The sequence below is a fragment of the Schistocerca nitens genome, chromosome 5, assembly GCF_023898315.1.
Source record: "Schistocerca nitens isolate TAMUIC-IGC-003100 chromosome 5, iqSchNite1.1, whole genome shotgun sequence".
NCBI classification, from domain to species: Eukaryota; Metazoa; Arthropoda; class Insecta; order Orthoptera; family Acrididae; genus Schistocerca; species Schistocerca nitens.
In genome coordinates, this window is record NC_064618.1 from 380872338 (window position 1) to 380893783 (window position 21446).

The following is a 21446-nucleotide window of genomic DNA, read 5'->3' on the forward strand; positions in this document are numbered from 1 at the left end:
CTTCAATTAGGCTGAAGGCGCCGAACAGTCTGATGCTCGATAGACAAAGATGCTTAATTTAAAAACGGCTGAAGGCCCCATGACTTAAAAATCAAGATAAAATAAATTTAAACAACAAAGCATTATCTTAAATTAGGCTGAAAGCCCCAAACAATCTAATACTTGACAAGGAAGGAACTTTAATCTTAAAACAGCTAGAGGCCCATGACTTAAAACACAACGAAAATAATTTTCAGTAGACAGAAGGCCCAAGGCTTTATCTTTAAACAATATATTAATCAGGCTGAAGGCCCAAACAATCTAACACCTGACAAGCGAGAAACTTTTAATTTTAGAATGGCTGATGGCCCATGACTCAGAACATAAGAAAACAATTTTTAGTAGACAGAACGCCCAAGGTTTCATCTTTAAATAATATAATAAACAGGCCTGAAAGCCCAAACATTATAACACTTGACAAGCAATGAATTTTAATTTTAAAGCGGCTGAAGGCCCTTAACTTGAAACACCACTAAAGCAATTCAACTTTAATTCAAAACCATTGGGAATGAGCCATACAAATACACACAACAGAAAATAAGAAAAGCCAGTGCCGCTAACGGCGCTCAGAAGTTTCACTGCCGGCCAGCACTTGAAATACTAACGATCACTTAAGTGAGACAGGTACTCGGCCCAACATTTCTCGATCCGAGAACAACCCAACCAACAGACAGACAACGGACCCACTGACAAGGTAACTTGCGCTCCACTCGACCAGCACACAACCGGAAGTTCAGTGCAAAACGTAAGAGGTATTGACGCCCACAACCAAGCATACATTAAGCTGTCAAACTACACACCTTGCTGGACAGCAACAACACGGTGAGGAAAGGACATTGCTTGAATTTACGTCAATGGCCAGGGGCAGGTAACCGGAACATTAATGGCCACAAGGCAGTGAATTCCGCTGGTGCACTTCAATTGCAAATAACCAAATACAGTTAGGCTCCACCGGACGGTGGCTAAACCTTCGCCAATTCGAACACACACATTGTTGCTCACGGGAATGTCCCAACAGCCAACAACGAGAACCAGACGGCACAATGTGAACAGTCTTGACTTGCTGATAACTGCACTGTTAGTGCCTCCCAACTCACTGGCAGATCCGAACTAACCCAAACACATGAGAACCGGGCAGTAATAGCAGTCAGAAAAGGTAATTCGCCAGGGCTTATATCGATAAGCGCCGCTGCTGCCGCTCACGGGCAGGCAAGGTGGCAACCCAGCGACACCAGTAATTGAAATTAACATAACGAGGTGGTAGTTCAGTAAAGACAGGATGTCAAATGAGATATGTCACGAGCACGAGCCACAAACAGCTCAGAAAGGTGACCACCACCATAAAGGGGACTCAGAAATTTCTCACTGGCAGATGTTGTTTCCTTTGGATGGGCTGGAGGATCAGTGAATTTAGTAATGTATGATTGGATATCCAGATTTTTTGAGAGGGCCTGAGAAATTTTACTTTGGCTTGGTTGAATAATACAGACGTAAGCTTTGCAACCAACCAATCATTGTGTGGAGGAAGAGCAAGTGGTTGTCAAGGCTCTTCTCCACTGCACTTCCACGATGGTAGAGGTAACGAGGTGTGGTATCTCTCCCTGACCTTAGGAAATATGCACTGCGGGGAAGTTTGCAGACCATCATTATGACCAGAAGTTCAAAATCGTCGCCCACAATTGCGACACTTGTGTGAGCAACAGGTACGGCTTCTGGCATTCGCTGTGTCAGTGTGTCTGCATCATCAACTGTCTGCTTGGAGACAATTTCATTTTCATTGCATTTTGTCATCGGTATGGTGATGAAACTGTCCTTGCTTTTCCCATTTGATAGAAAATTTACTTGCAAAACTGTTGGTGTGATGGAGCTGCTAAACTTCACCTCCATGGACTCCCTTTTGGACTGCCTCACAAAGCGCTCGATGGGCTTGGTAGTCTTCTGGACGACTGGGTACCCATCGAACATAATTGTTGCACCTTGACTGTGCTTACTTGGTACATAATAGAGATATGAGTTATAAATTTGGTTGAACATGTGCCCCATCCACCATACGAATCTGTGCAACAGAAAACCCCCATCAACCATGTAAACTCTGCTAATTGGTTCCAGAGCAGTGAGGGTGGGAATGGGAAAAAGAGCTTGGTTCCCATTAACACACTGAAATGTGAGTTCTTCTGCTTAAGTTTAGCAAATGAAAGACAGACTGACAAATATCGGTGTAGGTGTACGCAATCAGGACTGTACTGCACGAAACTGTGCCAACAATGTGAAGTTTCGTGCTCCATCATCGACGGAAATTTTGATACATAAGAGGAAGACAAGCCCTTTCAGTACACCTGACCGAAGGTGAGGCGACAGGAGTTATTAATTCATGTTACTTTTTGCCGCGTTATGTATCTTTAGTAAACAGTTTTTCTTTATATGTTGAAGAACAGCAACAACTCACTGTTAAACCTGGAACTTCCACAATCACTTGCGCTTTGGTTGGATCTTCCATTACACAAAACCCTTCGTCTAAACCTTATAGCGACGGCCGTGGTGGCCGAGCGGTTCTAGGCGCTTCAGTCTGGAACCGCGCGACCGCTACGGTCGCAGGTTCGAATCCTGCCTCGAGCATGGATGTGTGTGATTTCCTTAGGATAGCTAGGTTTAAGTAGTTCTAAGTTCTAGGGGACTGATGACCTCAGATGTTGAGTCCCATAGTGCTCAGAGCCATTTGAACCATTTTTTAACCTTATAGCGCCAAAGATAAATCTCCTGCACCAGACCAGACAACCATTTGCTACGACGTCCCAGAGTCTGAAGCAGTCCTAAAAAGCAGAGGCGATAATACAATAATAGAGTACTGAGCAGCTCTAATACCTTGTTACTGGATCACAACACTTACCTGTATGCCTTCTTACCTTGAAGAGAGACCGTATTGTTGAAGGGGTCATATTCATCTCCCAACAGCAGCGGTTTGTTTACAGTTAATCATACTGTACCGAATGGGTTTAAATGAAGGAAACGAAAGTGAGGAGAAAGAGTTCTGACAGAAAGAACTTCCTAACATTTTCCCTTAATCCTCTCGAATTTTACCTGAATTATACTGGATTAATTGTTAGTGTCAAATCAAACGAAACACATCAATTACCTAACACAGAAAATAACGAAAGTTCATAACCATAACCACCAATTTATGAAATGGAAACTGTCTGTATCTGGATCCGAATGTTTAATAGGGGTGCTTGGGTCTAGTGAATAGCAGGCCTACCTTTTGGTTCTGCCACTTCGAAGACCAACCGCACATTCTCCACCTGTCATACTCACCTATTCTTCCCTGCAGGACAGCTGACAGCACGTGTCACACTAGCACAAAAGATCTGTGAACGAATTTGCTACGGCAGTAACACTCACGGGTGTGAATTGGTACACCCATAAATAATTCACATACAATTCAGGTAAAAGATTACTATATTATCGAGGCCCAGTTTCTCCAGTTTAATAGGCGTATTTTCGGTACAGCAACGACACAAAGTTACTAATGCTTCGATTATAATTCATAGAGCTCATGCGAACGAGACCTCTTACTCGCACATCGACATTACTGATGCTAATACAAAGTTACTTCCACAGGAATGCACGACGCGATCCTACCAACCTCTACAATACTCTGTAGCATATAATTATTAATAATCTTGCCACGCGTGTCATGTCAGCACACTGCGAGGATAGTTTGGTGAATGCTGGCACTTTCTAAACAGCCAAAAATTACAGAATACTGTTCCTATCATAACCAAGTGGTCATCAACGACGATTAAGTCACAACACAGGTACAGTAATCATTAGAATAGTCAAAGCATCCAACTTACTCACATGAACAGCAGTAATGATGTCACGACTGGTATACACCTTGTTGTGCGTTGTCTGACATCGTCTACATCTGGAATCTGTAACAAATCACTACATACTTGTGATCACCAAACAAATTCCCTTGCTACGCGACTTGACTAACAAAGATGTTATTTATTTAGTACGTGCAGGTACAAAATGGATTTGGCCATAACTGTGGAGCTGCCTCGCATATCACGATCGTCCTCTCCAAGCACAACCTACGCTCTTCTGAACAAATGGCACGTCCACCCCATTGTTGCCCGTCCTGGACGACAACGACGTCATGCTCTCAGCCTTGGGAATTATTACAGTTTTTGACAGTAGAATAATTTCTAATTATTGTTCCACGGGACATACTTGCAGAATGACATATGACAGAATATTGTGCCAGCCGATTTTGCAACACTTGTTGAGTTCTGCACCCAGTTGCTACGCTGCTGCATCAATGAGCCCCTAGGACTTTCACGATGCTTTCTCTCCACGGATGAGTGCAAATTTAATGGGGATTGTGTTTTCAGTTCTCGAAACAGTCATGTCTGGGTAGACGAAAACCTGAATGCCACGGGTGTCCAGGGATGCCAACACAGATTTGGTGTCAATGTGTGGCAGGTATCCTGGATTGGCATCTAACTCGACCATACATGCTTCCACCCAGGCTCACAGTTTCCATCTACTTAACTTCCCTATAAGAATTACTGGATGTATTGTTGGATGCAGCGCCATTCAACGTTCATCAGGACACGTGGTTTTAGCACGACGGTGCATTCGCACACTTTTCATGTCATATTATCTTTTTAAATGTTTCTTTACAACAACTAAATGTCACTGAGATTACCTCTCGTGATGAAGTTTACTCGGTATGGTAAACTGGTCATTGAAACGTGAAATGCAGATGCCTGTTTGTGATATAACATGACTGCTTTTTCATCCAGCTTACTGAACATTAAATCTTCCTACTTGTTTAAGCTGCCATTAGTACTTCAGTAATCACTATTGCTACAACTACATCTTCGTCACAGCTGCCTGTTCAAATATGGAGATCCTCAAAAATGTCGGATCTATTTCTTGCTCTTCGTTCTATTATATTTCCATTATGAGTGGGCTTCTGAAATATATCCTCTAGATAGTAAAGTTTACTCACGAGTAAATAATTTCTCTAATGATTTTGGTTACATTCGTGGGAGTGTCTGGCGGTCGAAAAGAGAATCAAATTGCAAGTTAGTGCCCACCATTTACAGTGAGTCTTGCCAAAACACTCACGCAAACAGGCTTCAGTTTCTGTCACGGTAGATAGGAGTTTCATATCTCCAGTGACAAATTTACATCCCTCCATTCCCATTAGCCCATCTGATACGTGGCTTACTGCCAGTGGTTGCTTGGGGCGTGGAAGGATCGGACAATGGGAAATTGAATATCATCCATAAAAAGGACATAGTTCGTTAGGTCTCTTAGTGCTGCACCAATATATAAATAAAGTAACAGTTTGACTATGCAATAAGGAAAACCGGCTGCTTCAGTAGTAGGCCCACTTCCTAGTAACACATCAGGAAACAGGACTCAAGCCATGTCGCCGCCCACTACTCTGGACGCGCGGCAGCGCACACTGGTCGTGTAAAGCAAGTACCGGCTCTTTTGGCAGGAGGCTTGCCGGCGGTAGCTGGCTCGTGCAGACGTTGTGGCCATACTCTGGAGGCCGACGGTTCCCTCCTCCGTAAACTGCTCCCCACCCGACTGCCGCTCCGTGCCTCAGCTGACGGAGTGCTCCTGATCCGATGTACTTCGGAATTTTAGCCATTTTTGCTTATAATACGGTCTCTCTTGAAGGTAAGAAGGCATACAGGTAAGTGTTGTGATCCACTAACAAGGTATTAGAGCTGCTAAGTACTCACAATTGTAGTAATGATAGACTGAGATGACAAAAGGCCATGGGATACCGATAGGAACGTATACAAATGGCGGTAGTAACGCGTACACACAGTATAAAAGGGCAGTGCGTTGGTGGAGCAGTCATTTGTACTTAGATGATCCATGGGAACAAGTTTCCGAGGTGATTAAGGCGGCATGGCGGAAATGAACAAATTTTTTTAAACGCCGAATGGCAGCTGGAACTAGACGCATGGGCATTCCATTTCGGAAATTATTGTGGAGCTCAATATTCCGCGATCCACAATGTCAAGAGTGTATCGAGAATATGAAATACCAGGCATTACCTCTCAGCACAAACAACGCAGTGACAGACGGCCTTCACTAAACGAGCGAGAGCAGCTGCGTTTGCGTAGAGATGTCAGTGCTAATAGGCAAGCAACAATGCTTTAAATAATCGCAGAAATCAATGCGGGACGTGCGAAAAACGTGTCTGTCAGGACAGTGCGGCGAAATCTGGCGTTGTTTGCTATGTCAGTGCAATGCAATGTAAGGTATTGCTCTGTACTTGTTTTGACATTAAAATCAAGGTAATGAATGACTTAGATTAAGGTTAATATAGATGCTGACTTGCGACTTTAGCTCTTAATGGATGTCGTTGTTAATACATCTTTCACCTGTCATTTTTTTGAGATCATATGTTTAATATATGCTCATGATTCTCAAAATATTTCATCCAATTCTTCTTACGGCTGTATTTAGTATCCCTATTATGACTATATACATAACACTAAACATTTATCATAATAAAGTGATTAAATTTTATATTTGGACTGTTGTCTTGATGAAAGGGAAAATATTGTTTTTGTTCTTCGATATTTCAGTTTTTAGGCAAATAACTTTTGAATCTTTACAACTGCTTCAATTTTTATCATTTCAATTCCTCTAAACATACAAGTTCCTTGCAAACTGACCGACTTCATATTCTTTTATAAATGTATTATATATTCAGTATTTTGTATATGTCTTGAAATTCTGTTTTCTTTCCTCCGACAATTAATTCATTACTATCCTGAGTATCAGCTCATCCATTAGAATTCTCATAAATACCTTTGATGCATCCACATTTGTCCCATAGCCAGGTGTCAACCCAGTTCATTTTAGATCAGTTTGATTACTATGGATTTCTTGGACTGTTTCAAATTTTCTCCTTAAGATCTCTCATTTAATGTTGAAATTTATACTTCTTAGTGCAAATAATACAATGTCATCAATGAAATCGAGGTACTTTACGTATTGGTCTCTCGTTTAATGGTGAAGTTTATCTTGAATCTTGCCTGTTTAGTTGAACTTCCATTCTATTTTTCCTCTATAAAACAGCGAATTAACTTTGGAGTGTTTTTTAAGTTCCTACTGTGGTCAGCTTTGATTACTCGAACCAATCTCTTTGAGCTAACTCTTTGTTTCCGCACTGGAGCATGTTTACAAGTTTCGGGTGTGAAACCACGAAACGACGAAGTTTAAATGGGCTCACGCTGCTCGGTTTGATTTAGTTCTATCTATGCTCTGCTTTCTGGTTAATCTGCTGTCTTCTGGAATCGACGGATGCTGATTTGGTGTACTGTAATGTTGGAGATTCTGGGTAAAATGTTCAGAGTTACTTGTTGTGGGGAAACACAGGCAATGTATGGGATATTTCGGTCATGTAAATATTCTCACATTCCACATATAGATCTTCCAGTGATTTATGACATGAAATAGTGTCCATGCGTGAGGTTATATGAAGACGTGTACACTGCTTCCCGTGAAATGGAAGTTTATTGTAGGATCGAATAAAATCTTTTCAATCCTTAGTTTTGTAGGTTCAAATTTTTCATCCTCTCCTGCATTATGAACGTTTTATAGTTTTTCTGTGATCTTGTCTGGATCACAAGTAACTTTGTTAACTTTTTCAATAATCTAGCAGCCTAATATTGTCTACACTGAGGATCCATGTGATCCGTGTGATTTTTCTGCAATGTTTTGATATCAGTACATAAATTATTTGCAACATTACTCTGATTCGTTTCACTCTGACTCAGTCCTTTCTTTATTATCGTACACAAATTTCGTTGGTCCATGTTGCCGTTCTGCCATTTTGCTCACTCTTGCTGCTACAAGTTTCGTCATACTGCTCAACAATCAAGGTAGGAATTCCATCTTTAGTGTAGCCTCTTTTCAGTAATATGTGGGGGTTTCATTGTTAACTTTTAACCTATTGAGGCAATTGGCCAATTATTCTTCGAAGGTTCGAATTCAGTGATTACAAATACGAGGAAACAGCCTCATTGGACCTATTCAGTAAAAAACTGAAAGTGTACATTTTTTTTAAATTTGAACAGATTTCAAAAAAAGTGAAATCTTATGGGACTTAACTGCTAAGGTCATCAGTCCCTAAGCTTACACACCACTTAACCTAAATTATCCTCAGGACAAACACACACATTCATGCCCGAGGGAGGACTCGAATCTCCGCCGGGACCAGGAACAGATTTCGATGTGTGATAATTTAGTATTTGATTTTCCGATACACACATTGTTGAAAAAAAATAGTGCACAGGATAGACGACGTCGATTTTGACCCGATGACGGCAAATGCCATCTGGGGCATAGTATCTGCAATGATAATGATTCCAACGTCGTACGTCAACAGAAAGTGCTGTGGTACAATTACCACAGCACCAATCTGTATCTACCTTTTTTTAGGGAATGCCCACAGTTAGAAGGCTCAATGTTTGCGACGTCCACGCAGCACAGATGCCCGCCAGGTAGTTGTATAGTAAGGGCAGCAGTGGCAGATCGTACAGCTATCACAGCACATGTAACAGGGCTTGTGAGCCGAGATATGTCAAACCAACTCTGATGAACTGGTTATAAGCAGTACGTCTGCGAGCACGTAAACATCTAGCCTATCTTCTATTTACGCTATAGCGTCGACGTGCACGGCTAGACTGGTACCATCATAGCATCCATTTGAAGATAGAATGGCACGAAGTGGTCTTCAGCGAAGACTGCAGATTCTGCTTGCACATAAATGAGGTCTTTTGCCTGTAGGATGTAGACTTGTTGACTGCTATCTCGTAGAGTGCATTTGTCAAAGACATTTAAGCGCAACCCCAGGCTTTATGGTCTGAGGTGAGATAAGCTACAACTCTCATTCACCTTTGTTGTTTCTGGAGGGAACACTAATCAGGGATATGTGCAGAGAATTCTTAGACATGTTATTTTGCCTACTTCAGCTGCAGGTCTCTGGTTCTCCTTCAGGAAATGCAGCAGCTCGTCCATCATTGGCTGTGTGGGGAAACTTCTTGATACCAGTTTCTGCATTGTGCACAATCTGTTGTTCGAGCTTCCTCTTGGGCGCGCGGTCTCCAGCATGGTGAAACAGGATACAAGACGCACCCACAACGGCCATATTGGCACCAGACGTCAAAAACTGTTCGTGGTGTTTAGACGAAGCTTCAATTGGCATGTTGTGTTCGAAGTTTACGTCACGTGGAAGCTTTACATTTCACACAGTATTCGCCTGCAATTCTTGTTCAAAGTATGGGATACAAGCGCTGCGTTCCCTTTTGGCAAGGAAATTATGAATCCGTACAAAGCATGAAAGTACATATGTTTCGATTTCCCAAATGGGAGAAGTTGAGAAACGCTGGATTGCAAATATATCCAGAAAGGAATTGTTGCCTGCACCATATTTGTCAATTGTTTTCAAAAGCAGTACTGAATGAGGTAAGAATATCTTTCTTTTCATAATTCTGTATCGTTGTAGATTGACGTTATTACAAATCTGGCTGTAGAACCTTTGTCGTTAATGAAACTATGTAGACACAGAATAGTTGTACTAATTAGTGCTGAGGTGTTACAGACTTGTGACAAACATTTCCAAGTGAAACGTATTGTATGGACAGCAGGCTGCTTTGACGCGAAAACAGGACGGATTTCATCTATGAATCTCAAACGACCGACGTCTCTCATCAGTGTTTCCTGGTTGTCCATTCGACTTCTCATCGTAATTGGCTTTCCGGGAATCGCCTGATGGAAAGCGAATGCATCTGGAAGCAGCAAAACTTCAGAAAGCGATGAATGAATGTGTTACTTCTTCTTATCAATATGGAAGCTAAAACAAAATTTCAAGTATATCTCAGTTACCAGGGGGAAGGGGGGGAGGGGGTATAAGATCGGCTTTTCTTCGTTCTCGGGTGTCATCAGCAAGTTATTTGATAACATTGAAACAACAGGATCTGTACCTCATTTATGTTATTCTGCAGCTATTAATGACATGTAGGGTGTTTCAGTTTTTTATAAAGGAATATCAGGGAATAACCTCCAGAACAGAGACCGGTTTCATACGAAAATAAATTATTTTCATGATACTGAAAGTGTTGTGAGTTTTCACAGCCTGGTCTAGCGCTGCGTTCTGTACACTCTGTTTCATTTACACTTAGCACAATACGTACCTTCCGCTCGATACAAAAGAACAGAGCGTAACAAATCCACTACTGGCCATTAAAATTGCTACACCAAGAAGAAATGCAGATGATAAACTGGTATTCATTGGACAAATATATTATACTAGAACTGACATGTGATTACATTTCCACGCAATTTGGGTGCATAGATCCTGAGAAATCAATGCCTAGAAAAACCACCTCTGGCCGTAATAACGGCCTTGATACGCCTGGGCACTGAGTCAAACACAGCTTGGATGGCGTGTACAGGTACAGCTGCCCATGCAGCTTCAACACGATACCACAGTTCATCGAGAGTAGTGGCTGGCTTATTGTGACGAGTCAGTTGCTCGGCCACCATTGACCAGACGTTTTCAATTAGTGAGAGATCTGGAGAATGTGCTGGCCAGGGCAGCAGTCGAACATTTTCCGTATCCAGAAAGGCCCTTCCAGGACCTGCAACATGCGATTGTGCATTATCCTGCTGAAATGTAGAGTTTCGCAGGGATCGAATGAAGGGTAGAGCCACGGGTCATGACACATCTGAAATGTAACGTCCAATGTACAAAGTGCCGTCAATGCGAACAAGAGGTGACCGACACGTGTACCCAATGGCACCCCGTACCATCATGCCGGGTGATACGCCAGTTTGGCGATGACGAATACCCGTTACAATGTGCGTTAACGCGATGTCGCCAAACACGGATGCGACCATCATGATGCTGTAAACAGAACCTTGATTCATCCGAAAAAATTACGTTTTGCCATTCGTGCACCCAGGTTCGTCGTTGAGTACACCATCACAGGCGCTCCTGTCTGTGATAGAGCGTCAAGGGTAACCACAGCCATGGTCTCCGAGCTGGTAGTCCATTCTGCTGCAAACGTCGTCGGACTGTTCGTGCAGATGGTTCTTGTCTTGCAAACGACCCCATTTGTTGACTCATGGATCGAGACGTGGCTGCACGATCCGTTACAGCCATGCGAATAAGATGCCTGTCATCTCGACTGCTAGTGATACGAGGCCGTTGGGATCCAGCACCGCGTTCCGTTTTACCCTCCTGGACCCACCGATTCCATATTCTGCTAACAGTCATTGGATCTCGACCAACGCGAGCAGCAATGTCGCGATACGATAAACCGCAATCGCGATAGGTTACAATCCGACCTTTATTAAAGTCGGAAACGTGATGGTACACATTTCTCCTCCTTACACGAGGCATCACAACAACGTTTCACCAGGCAACGCCGGTCAACGGCTGTTTGTATATGAGACATCGGATGGAAACTTTTCTCATGTCAGGACGTTGTAGGTGTCGCCACCGGTGCTATCCTTGTGTGAATTGTAACACGTCCTTTTTATTTTATCCGCTCGTTCGGGATTAAAATAGCAGCCCAAAATTTGATAATTGATTAATGTGACCGTGTACCTAATGGGCTGGCAATCGGATTGGACTGCTCAGGGGATGTTACATTCCGTATTGTCCTTCGCAAATACTGTAATAAGTACTGTTTGGTGGTAAGAAGGACACAACACAGTTTCACAAACAAGATCTATATTCTTAGCAAAAGCACAAAATAAGGAGACAGCCACTGCCTTCGTCAATACACTGTTAATGATGGTTAATCTCAGCACAGGTTTCTTTAATTATTCTTAATCGTCACACGCAACATCCAATCACTGTAATCCAAGTAATGCCGACGCGGTAGACGCGGAAGTTCAATAGCGGCACTTAACACCACTGAAATCACTCTGTAAATAAACTTTCTCACTTTCCCGTATAATACTAACACAAAGGGGTTAAACCGCGGCGATGGCCACTCCCTTTGTCGATAATTTGCATTAATTCAACTGCTGGCTTCTGCACAGCTCTGCCCGCCTCGCGGGAACCTACCACACCCTGACTCCGCACTCTCCACACTAACTAACTGTTCTCCGCCCAGTTCTTCCCGCCTCGCGGGAATCTACCCAAGCAGCACTCGGCACTCCGGTGAATCCCCTCTAGCTCTCGCGACCTGCACACACACTACTCGATAGTTGCCCTGTCGACCTGTGCGAGCGCAAACTTAGTAGTAAGGGCCTGCGGACCCCTTACATCCCCGCCCTCAAAAACTTCTTTTGAACCGCAGGCGAAAAAGAATCGGCAAGGGATTTAAAAACATAGTTACATTTGAACAAAACATGCAATACAAATAAATTAATGAATTTACAATTTTTCAAAATAATCCTGGACTCCGGTAGTGGGCTGCCTCCACAACAATTTCTACAAAAGGTTATTACATCACATAAATGGCATTGTCCAAAATTTACAATTTTTCATCTCAACCAGCAAGAGTCCTCTCTGGTCCAATACCAGATGACAACACACAACAAATACACTCAAATATTATTACCTAAACACAGAATATATGAATTATTACTACCAAATTAGTTATTACCGGTTTTATATTCATCTTTAGATAATCTTTAACATGAAATATGCAACTCTAATTGTAATATATCACAAAACACAATGTAAATAAATCCTTCCCTCTTTCAAATGTCCATTTTACAGCTAATTGTCCTCATCATGTCCGACACACTACTTCTAGGAGCTTAGACACTCTCAGTTCATACATTTGCTCTAATCGAGTTCCTCTTCCTCATCTGGGTTATTTCTGCTCTCGTGCGAGTAGTACCTTTTTATGTTTTCCACATGCTCTTTACCATGCACTCTCTTTGTCCGTGCATATTCCAACTCCACAGTGTTCGGATGACCAATTTTTATAATTCTATATGGTCCTTTATAAACGTGGTTAAACTTATGTATTTCAGAGTTTATTTTCTTTGATCTAGCATGAACCTTTACTAATACCAGGTCTCCCACTCGGTAAGTTATCGGTTTCACTAGTTTGTCGTGTCTTTCCTGTCTTTTCCTAGCCTTCTCCTTCATACTTAATTCCACCAGCTCCAACTTCCTTTCCCAGGTCAATGAACTTCCTGGTGGGTAGACTACCAATTCACGAAAAATACTATCGGGTTCCTGACTGAGCAATACTTCACATGGTGCAAACCCTGTAGAATCATGTGGGAGGTGATTCCTAACCCGCTCAAATTCTTCCAGATATTCTTTCCATGAACCATGCTTCCTATGACAGTAGGTTCGGCATAAACGGTTCAACTCTTTCATTGTTCGTTCCGCTGGGTTAGAAGCTGGCCTATACCTAGAAATGGCAATTTGCTCTATTCCGTGCTCGCTTAGCATTTCTGTCCATTCCTTTGACCTGAACTGTGACCCATTATCACTCAATATTCGCTTAGGTATACACACCTTTTGAAAATAGTCTTTCTCAAATTGGTTAATGATGGCTCTACTAGTAGCTTTCCTCAACGGGTAAAATTTTATGTACTTGGAAACCAATCCTTCTGCTACTAAGATTTGTGTGTAATTCCCTCGTGAGGCAGGAAGTGGCCCAAATAGATCCACTGCAACTATGTCCTTAATTGCTGTTGGTACAATTGGATGCATATATCCTTTGTGCTGTACTGTGGTCGTCTTAGATTGCTGACAGGTGTCACATGTACTCAGTATTTTACGTATACGCCTTCCCATGTTGTTGAAAGCACAATCCAACTTCAACTTTTCCAGACACTTCTTCGGTCCATAATGCGCATTACTATAGTGCGTATACCAAATTAATTTTTCTACCACATGCTCAGGCACACAGAGTTTCCAGTTCTCCTCACTCTCCCTGTTTCTTTTATAAAGTATCCCATTGTGAATATAATAAAATGTGCGAATTCTTTCCTCCCCTGCACACCAGTATTTGTTTTTAATTGTCTTTAATTTTTCATCCTCGTTCTGTTCCCTACGCACATTCCTTAGGAACTTCTTTATGAATTCTTCATACTGTACTCCCCTCATCAGGTTGATTCTAACTCCTTCTCCTTCGGGTCTGTCCACCAACATTCCTCTTGAGTCAGCTGGTAATCTTGACAAGGCATCAGGTATTATATGTGATGCTCCCGGTTCATAAATTATCTCGAAGTCATAGTCTTGCAATGCTAGGGCCCATCGCGTTAGTCTGCTATGCCTCAATTTACTTGTAGTCAGAAACGTAAGGGCCTTGTGATCAGTCACGACTTTCACATGCCTCCCGGCCAAATAATACCGGAAACGCTTAAACCCCCACACAATTGCCAATGCTTCCCTTTCAGTAATCGAATATTTTCTCTCCCAAGCATTTAAACTTCTGCTACCGAATGCTATTGTTCTTATTCTCTCACCTTTTCCGCTCCTCTCTATTTGGTATAAATGTATTCCTAGTCCATAGTCCGAGCTGTCTGCTCCTAAATAAAAATCCTTGGAAAAATCTGGGTGGTACAAGATCTCTGCATTATATAGTGCTTCCTTGATATTCTCAAACTCGGTTTGGCACGCTGCACTCCAATGCCACGGCATCCTCGCCTTGGTCAATTCCCTCATACTCGGGGCGTTAAGCATAGGTCCTTTTACAAACTTTCTATAAAACTCGCAAACCCCAAAGAATGCTCGCAACTGTTTCTTACTATGGGGAGCCGGAAAATTTTTAATAGCCTCCATTTTACTAGGATCAGGATAGATACCCTCCTCGGATATTATATGGCCCAGAAATTTTATCTTTGATTTGCCAAATTCCGACTTGTCCAGATTTACAGTTACCCCTGCGGTTTCAAAAGCTGCCAAGATTGCATCCAGTCTATCCAAATGTTCTTCCCATGATTCGCTTGCTATCAAGAGGTCATCCACGTAGACAGTGACTTTCCCAAGTAACTCCTCGCCTAGTATCTTATCCATCGCTGTTATAAACTCAGACACTGACACATTAAGTCCAAATGGTAACACTCTAAATTGATAGCATCTTCCTCCATAAGTAAATGCTGTATACTCGCGAGACTCTGTGGCCAATGGTATCTGCCAGTACCCAGCAGTCAATTCGATACTACTAAGCACCTTTGCTCCTCGGAATTTTTGAATCAGTTCTTCTATAGTTTCTGGTTTGTCCCTCTCCAGTTCGATGATTTTGTTCACCGTTCGGGCATCCAAAACTATCCTCACCTTTCCATCCTTCTTATCAACAACAAATAGGGGGTTGTTGTATTGACTATTGGCCCATTCTATAACCCCAAGGTCCATCATCCTCTGTATTTCTTCATCTACTGCTCTTCGTTTCGCCTGGGGAATGGGATACTGTTTTATATTGAACGGTTTATGGCTCTTTATCTTTAACTTACACTCCACCCCTTGCATGATACCTGGCCGCTGAGAAAATACTTTACAACGCCTGTATAATACTGTAGCTAATTTCTTCTTAGTCCTCTCATCTAGGTGCGTCATCTCCTCCAATTTTTTTCTGATCTTGTCTTCTTTATGTCTATCCTCTCGTGCTAGTCCCTCAAGGTATATCAACACTTCTGCTCCTGGTTCCTCTTCCCCGTATCCCGCGGTGGGTTCATCTTCGTGACACAAATTTATTCTTCTGAATTCTTCCTCTTCTTCGATCACATTCCCCTCAGCAAATTTCAACCTCTTCTCTTCTCCCTTTCTTCCTTTGACTTTGATAGTACCTTCATCAAAACTCACTACTGCATCAACTTCATTTAACCAATCTATCCCTAAAATAATTGATGTGTTCAATCCAGCCACTACCAAAAACGTTGCTTCGTATTCTTCCCCCTCTATTTCGAATGTAATTAACACTTGTTCTTTAATAGGTTTACTCTTTGCACCCAACGCGTTCACAATTCTCACTCCACTCACTGGGAAACTAGGCAAGTTAACATTCGCTTTTAATATCTGTTCATATAGCCTTTTGGATATTGCACACGCTTCACTTCCTGAATCCACTAATGCCTCGATATTCAGTCCACATAATTTGATCCCTATCATGGGTAACCTGGGTTCTTTGGGAATCCCACTTCTTTCCTCCAGTAGATCTTCTCTGAGGTCTCCACCATTGTCGTGTCTTAGTAGGTTTATTCTGGTCCTCGTAGTTCTCACTCCCAATCGGACCTCATCTGGAGTGTCATTCAGTTTTCCGGTCTCTCCTCCTCTTCTATATGCACCGTGTCATTCATTCGCCTATCCCATCTTCTCTCATGATCTCTTGGTTCTTCATTCCTTCTCCAATCATTTCTCCATTGACGTTCACCACCCTGGTTCCTGTATCTATGACTGCCACCTCTTCCTCTATAATTAGACGAATTACCGAAATGATTCCTTGGGTCATTACCTCCCCCTCGGTTTTGATCATTAGGTTGATTGTGTCCCTGTGATCGAACAGATTCCAACTGTTCCAGTATCTCCATTAAGGCCTCACTATTTTTAATTAGGCTCCCAGATACAGTTTCTTGCATTCTCTGATTCAATCTTCTTTTTATCGCAGATATCATTACGTTATCACTCAGGGGTTGTTCCAAGGTCTCGTTCAATTCCCACAAGTGTTCGGCAAACTCTCTCAACGTTCCCCTCCATGTACTAAGTGATTTGCGATGGAGTAGATCCTCAATTGCTGCACATTGATGACTTGTGGACCAGTATTTCTTCATGAATTCCTCTTCAAACTGGTCATAACTAGTAGTCCCTTCCTTCTTCCTGACTCCCCAAGTGAAGGCCTCACCTTCCATTCTATCTATTGCAAATTGAATCTTGTCTGAGTCCTTAAGATGTGCTGGGAAAACTCCTTTTAGCCATTTCATAAATATCATTGGGTGCAATCCTCCTTTCGGACTAAATTTCTGCCCTGTATTACTTTGGATGCACCGATTATCACTGCTCGTCAATGTAACGACCTTACCTTCCCCAACGGCTAAGGTGGCATTGCTAATTCGACTATCAATTTCTTCTGTTTTGCTTTCCAATTGCTGCACTCCCTGTTGTAACTGCTTGACCTCCATTTCAACCCTTTTTTTATCCTCTTCTCGTTGTACGGCTATAGCATTTCTCAGATTGACAGCTAGTTGGTTTTGCCTATCTCCTATCCCCTTAACCGCCTCGTTGCATTGTTTCTGCATCTGCGTCACCTCGGCGATTCGATGATTGCAATTTGTTTCCACTTCGTTGATTCTTTCCCCCAACTCGGCCTTCGTTTCTTCAATATCGTCTTCTATCTTTTTTGTTAACATTCCTTCCACCTTCTCCACGTCTCCCTGGACTTGGTCTATGCTCTTCTGCAGCTTATTCTCTCTCTCGTTGATATCCATTTTCCACTGTTCTTGTAGCTCCTGTATTTCCTTCTTTAGATTACATTCCATCATCATCTGTGATGTTTTGATCTCTTGTGCTATAGTTTCTTGTAACTCTTCCTTTAATGATGTGTTATTTTCTTGTAAAACCTTTAGTGATTCTCTTGTTTCTCGTAAACCCTGCTCCAACGATGCTTTAGTTTCTTGTAAACGCTTCTCTAACGATTCTCTTGTTTCTTGTGAACTCTTCTCTAATGATTCTCTTGTTTCTTGTGAATTCTTCTCTAATGATTCTCTTGTTTCTTGTGAATTCTTCTCTAATGATTCTTGTAAATCTTCCTTTAGTGATTTTCTGAGATTTTTCTCTAATGATTCTCGGGATATTTCTTCCCTTTCTCTAGCTTCTTGTGAACTCTTCTTTATCAAGTCTATCAACATCGACCACCTATCAGCATCCTCTGAAACTGGCCTAACTCTCATCGCTTGTCCCGGTATTTCGGGATAATTAGTTGAATTTGCTAATGGGCTACCTAATGACAATCCACAATCACTGAATCCCGAATCATCTCTATCTTTCTGTCCTATTCCTTTTCTTTCAACTACTGCCTCACAGACCTGCTTATCTTCAGAAGACATTTTTGGTTTATATTTAATGCCCAGGCAAGTAATACAAAATAACCTCCAATAACCCAAAACACTCCTAATTATCATGAAACTAATCAAACAGTACCTGCAATCCTTTCAGTTAATCCCCAAAATGATACAACATACATGAGTACGGAACATAACAGCTCTCAAAAACCTAATACTTTCCAATAACAATTTCCACATACACAGTTTATGTAAAAAATGTTTCAAACAAGATAATCATAACACTCACAGAATCTATAAATGCAAAATTACCAAAACAATTACCATTTATACAGTGCAGTGTGCATAAGTAAGCATGCTATACTTCAGAGTATGTTTCACAAACTTTTTTTGAAATTACTGCAATTGAGCACTTTTCCTAATGTAAATATCAGTTAAAAACTGTTTATTTATCGCAAATATTGCACACTGCAATTTACTGTTATGTTAACCCGTCGTCTTCACTCACCAACCAACGTTACCGCGAGCCGCGATGTTTTGACGTTTGAGATGGGCGTGGCTGTGCCGCCGCTGGAGCTCGTGTGAAGTTGAAGATCAGCTGCAAGGCGACGTAGTTCCCTGTCGGCCGCTCCGTGGCGCTGCAGGCGGGCGTAGTTCGTAGTTCGGCCGCTAGATGCCGGAACTGCACTCGTTGTCTCGAAGTTGCGTCGCTCGCCGTGGTGTCGTGTGAAATCACCTCGCGGATCGAAGCTCTTTGGTGCAACTGCTACGCGGCTGCGTGACGTCATTCACTAATTGCGTCGCCACAATACATTACCGTCAGCATAACAGTTTGTGGGTCCACGCGAAATCGTCCGATTTTCACCGTGCAAAAAACAATTTCAGTCAACTTGTTATCATTAAGCACCTTTCTAACAACTTTTGTGACGAAATCTTGGCTCGTCTCACTATTTTACTGTTCACACGTGCCTTTCTTTAGTGTCCACTTTTCACAGTTTTTCGCGCGGATTCTCGCATTTTCACTTTACAACACAGTTTAATGTTGCTATTGTTCTATTTAATATAGCAAGAAAAACAGTTTAGTCACAATCGTGAGATATTATTACTTCGTATTGTTCAAAAAATGCACTGTTCCTTATCGCGATTTTATCGTTCATGCACTGTCCCGATTCCACATTGAAAAATTAGTTTTCTGGCGTTAAGCACGGTAAATTACCTATTGTTCATTGTGACTCGTCCAAAAATTGCACTTGTCCTTTCACGGTAAGCCAAGGGTGTAACACGTCCTTTTTATTTTATCCGCTCGTTCGGGATCAAAATAGCAGCCCAAAATTAGATAATTGATTAATGTGACCGTGTACCTAATGGGCTGGCAATCGGATTGGACTGCTCAGGGGATGTTACATTCCGTATTGTCCTTCGCAAATACTGTAATAAGTACTGTTTGGTGGTCAGAAGGACACAACACAGTTTCACAAACAAGATCTATATTCTTAGCAAAAGCACAAAATAAGGAGACAGCCACTGCCTTCGTCAATACACTGTTAATGATGGTTAATCTCAGCACAGGTTTCTTTAATTATTCTTAATCGTCACACGCAACATCCAATCACTGTAATCCAAGTAATGCCGACGCGGTAGACGCGGAAGTTCAATAGCGGCACTTAATATCACTGAAATCACTCTGTAAATAAACTTTCTCACTTTCCCGTATAATACTAACTCAAAGGGGTTAAACCGCGGCGATGGCCACTCCCATTGTCGATAATTTGCATTAATTCAACTGCTGGCTTCTGCACAGCTCTGCCCGCCTCGCGGGAACCTACCACACCCTGACTCCGCACTCTCCACACTAACTAACTGTTCTCCGCCCAGTTCTTCCCGCCTCGCGGGAATCTACCCAAGCAGCACTCAGCACTCCGGTGAATCCCCTCTAGCTCTCGCGACCTGCACACACACTACTCGATAGTTGCCCTGTCGACCTGTGCAAGCGCAAACTTAGTAGTAAGGGCCTGCGGACCCCTTACAGAATGCTCTGAAAAAGCTAATCATTTGCATATCACAGCATCGTCTTCATGGTGTATCAATTTTAATGGCCAGTAGTGTATATCTCCTGAAGAGCTCATATACATCGTCCGTCGGCGATATTATTGTTCAGAGTCATCACAGACCCCTCCCACATCGATTGCGGAGTACGGGCGGTGGCGCTATCACTGCGATGAATGACTGCCACCGCCTATGTGAGTTGGTAATCTCTGAATATCTTGGTCGGCCGATGACCTAGGTGGGAGGTGGCGCTTCGTCGTCCACTCTCGTCGGCTGTTGCTTGGGTGACGCCGTTCGTCCACGTCTGCCAACGTGGGCGGCGACGACGAAAGTGGTTTGCTGTCGGTGGATAGATCTTCCAGAGTTCATGTCTGCTTCAAACGGTTGATGGCCACCGTTGTAGGTTTTGCCGCTGTCCTCGATTCGGAAGGTGCTGTCGCTGCGGCTGATGGTATGGGCCCTTGTAGGACGGTGTGAGTGCAGCTCGGATAGTGTCGTCACGCAGCATGACGAACCGCGTCGTGGCCAGCGCCTTGTACACGAAGATAGGCGGTGCTGTGCGGGGCCATGGCGATGGGACGGCGATGCGCTCAATTCTTCTTCGTACCGCTTGTAGTAGTTCCGGTAATGGTTTTGGGTCATCGTGCGTCGGTGGCGTGAAAATTTCCGCCAGTAGTCGCAGTGTGTCTCCGTACAGCTATTCGGCAAGTGACGCCTGTAGATCCCCTTTTGCAGCAGTGTGCACCCTAGCAAGACCCTAGGTATCGCTTCTTCCCACTCACTGCCGTCACACATTAATGCCACTATCATTGTTCTGTGCCACCTCTCGGTTAGACCATTACTCTGCAGGTGGTAAGCGTTCGTAAGCCAGCAGTCGGAGCCACACATGTGAAACGTCCCCTTAGAAAAATTGTAAAGGACTGTGCTTAAACTGACACACAATATTTTTTAGCGCAACGCAATCTGACTTTCAAAAATCCCTACAAAAGAATGGCCCTGACTAACAATAACCTATACCTTTCACGAATCACTTACTTCACAAAAATCTTCGTTACTCAAACTGCTGCAATACAGCGTGCGCCAATACCGCCAGCTGAATAAAAGATTCTAACTACTGAAGGCACTAACTACTGATAGGCATAGTTAGCAAATGAAAGATTTTGATAGAGAACAAACAATCTATTTACCTTAATAGTGTTCAAAAGTAATAATATATGTATCAGTTCATGACATCCAGTCTTACAAATTTACTGCCTCTGATGGACACACGTCCAGATCATCCGCTCTCAAAACTCCGCCATCTCTCTCCCCACATCCACCACTGCTGGCGGCTCACCTCCAAC

General features: G+C 42.7%; 1 protein-coding gene across 1 annotated transcript; it reads right to left on the reverse strand.

Moving 5' to 3' along the window:
* Nucleotides 1–1500: 1500 nt before the first annotated feature.
* On the reverse strand, nt 1501–17904 carry LOC126260474 (protein hook homolog). Its single transcript, XM_049957802.1, has 3 exons — nt 17079–17904; nt 15578–15897; nt 1501–2196 (listed from the first exon to the last, which is right to left on the reverse strand). The coding sequence occupies exons 1-3, from the start codon at nt 17902–17904 to the stop codon at nt 1501–1503; spliced, it is 1842 nt and encodes a 613-aa protein (XP_049813759.1).
* Nucleotides 17905–21446: the final 3542 nt, after the last annotated feature.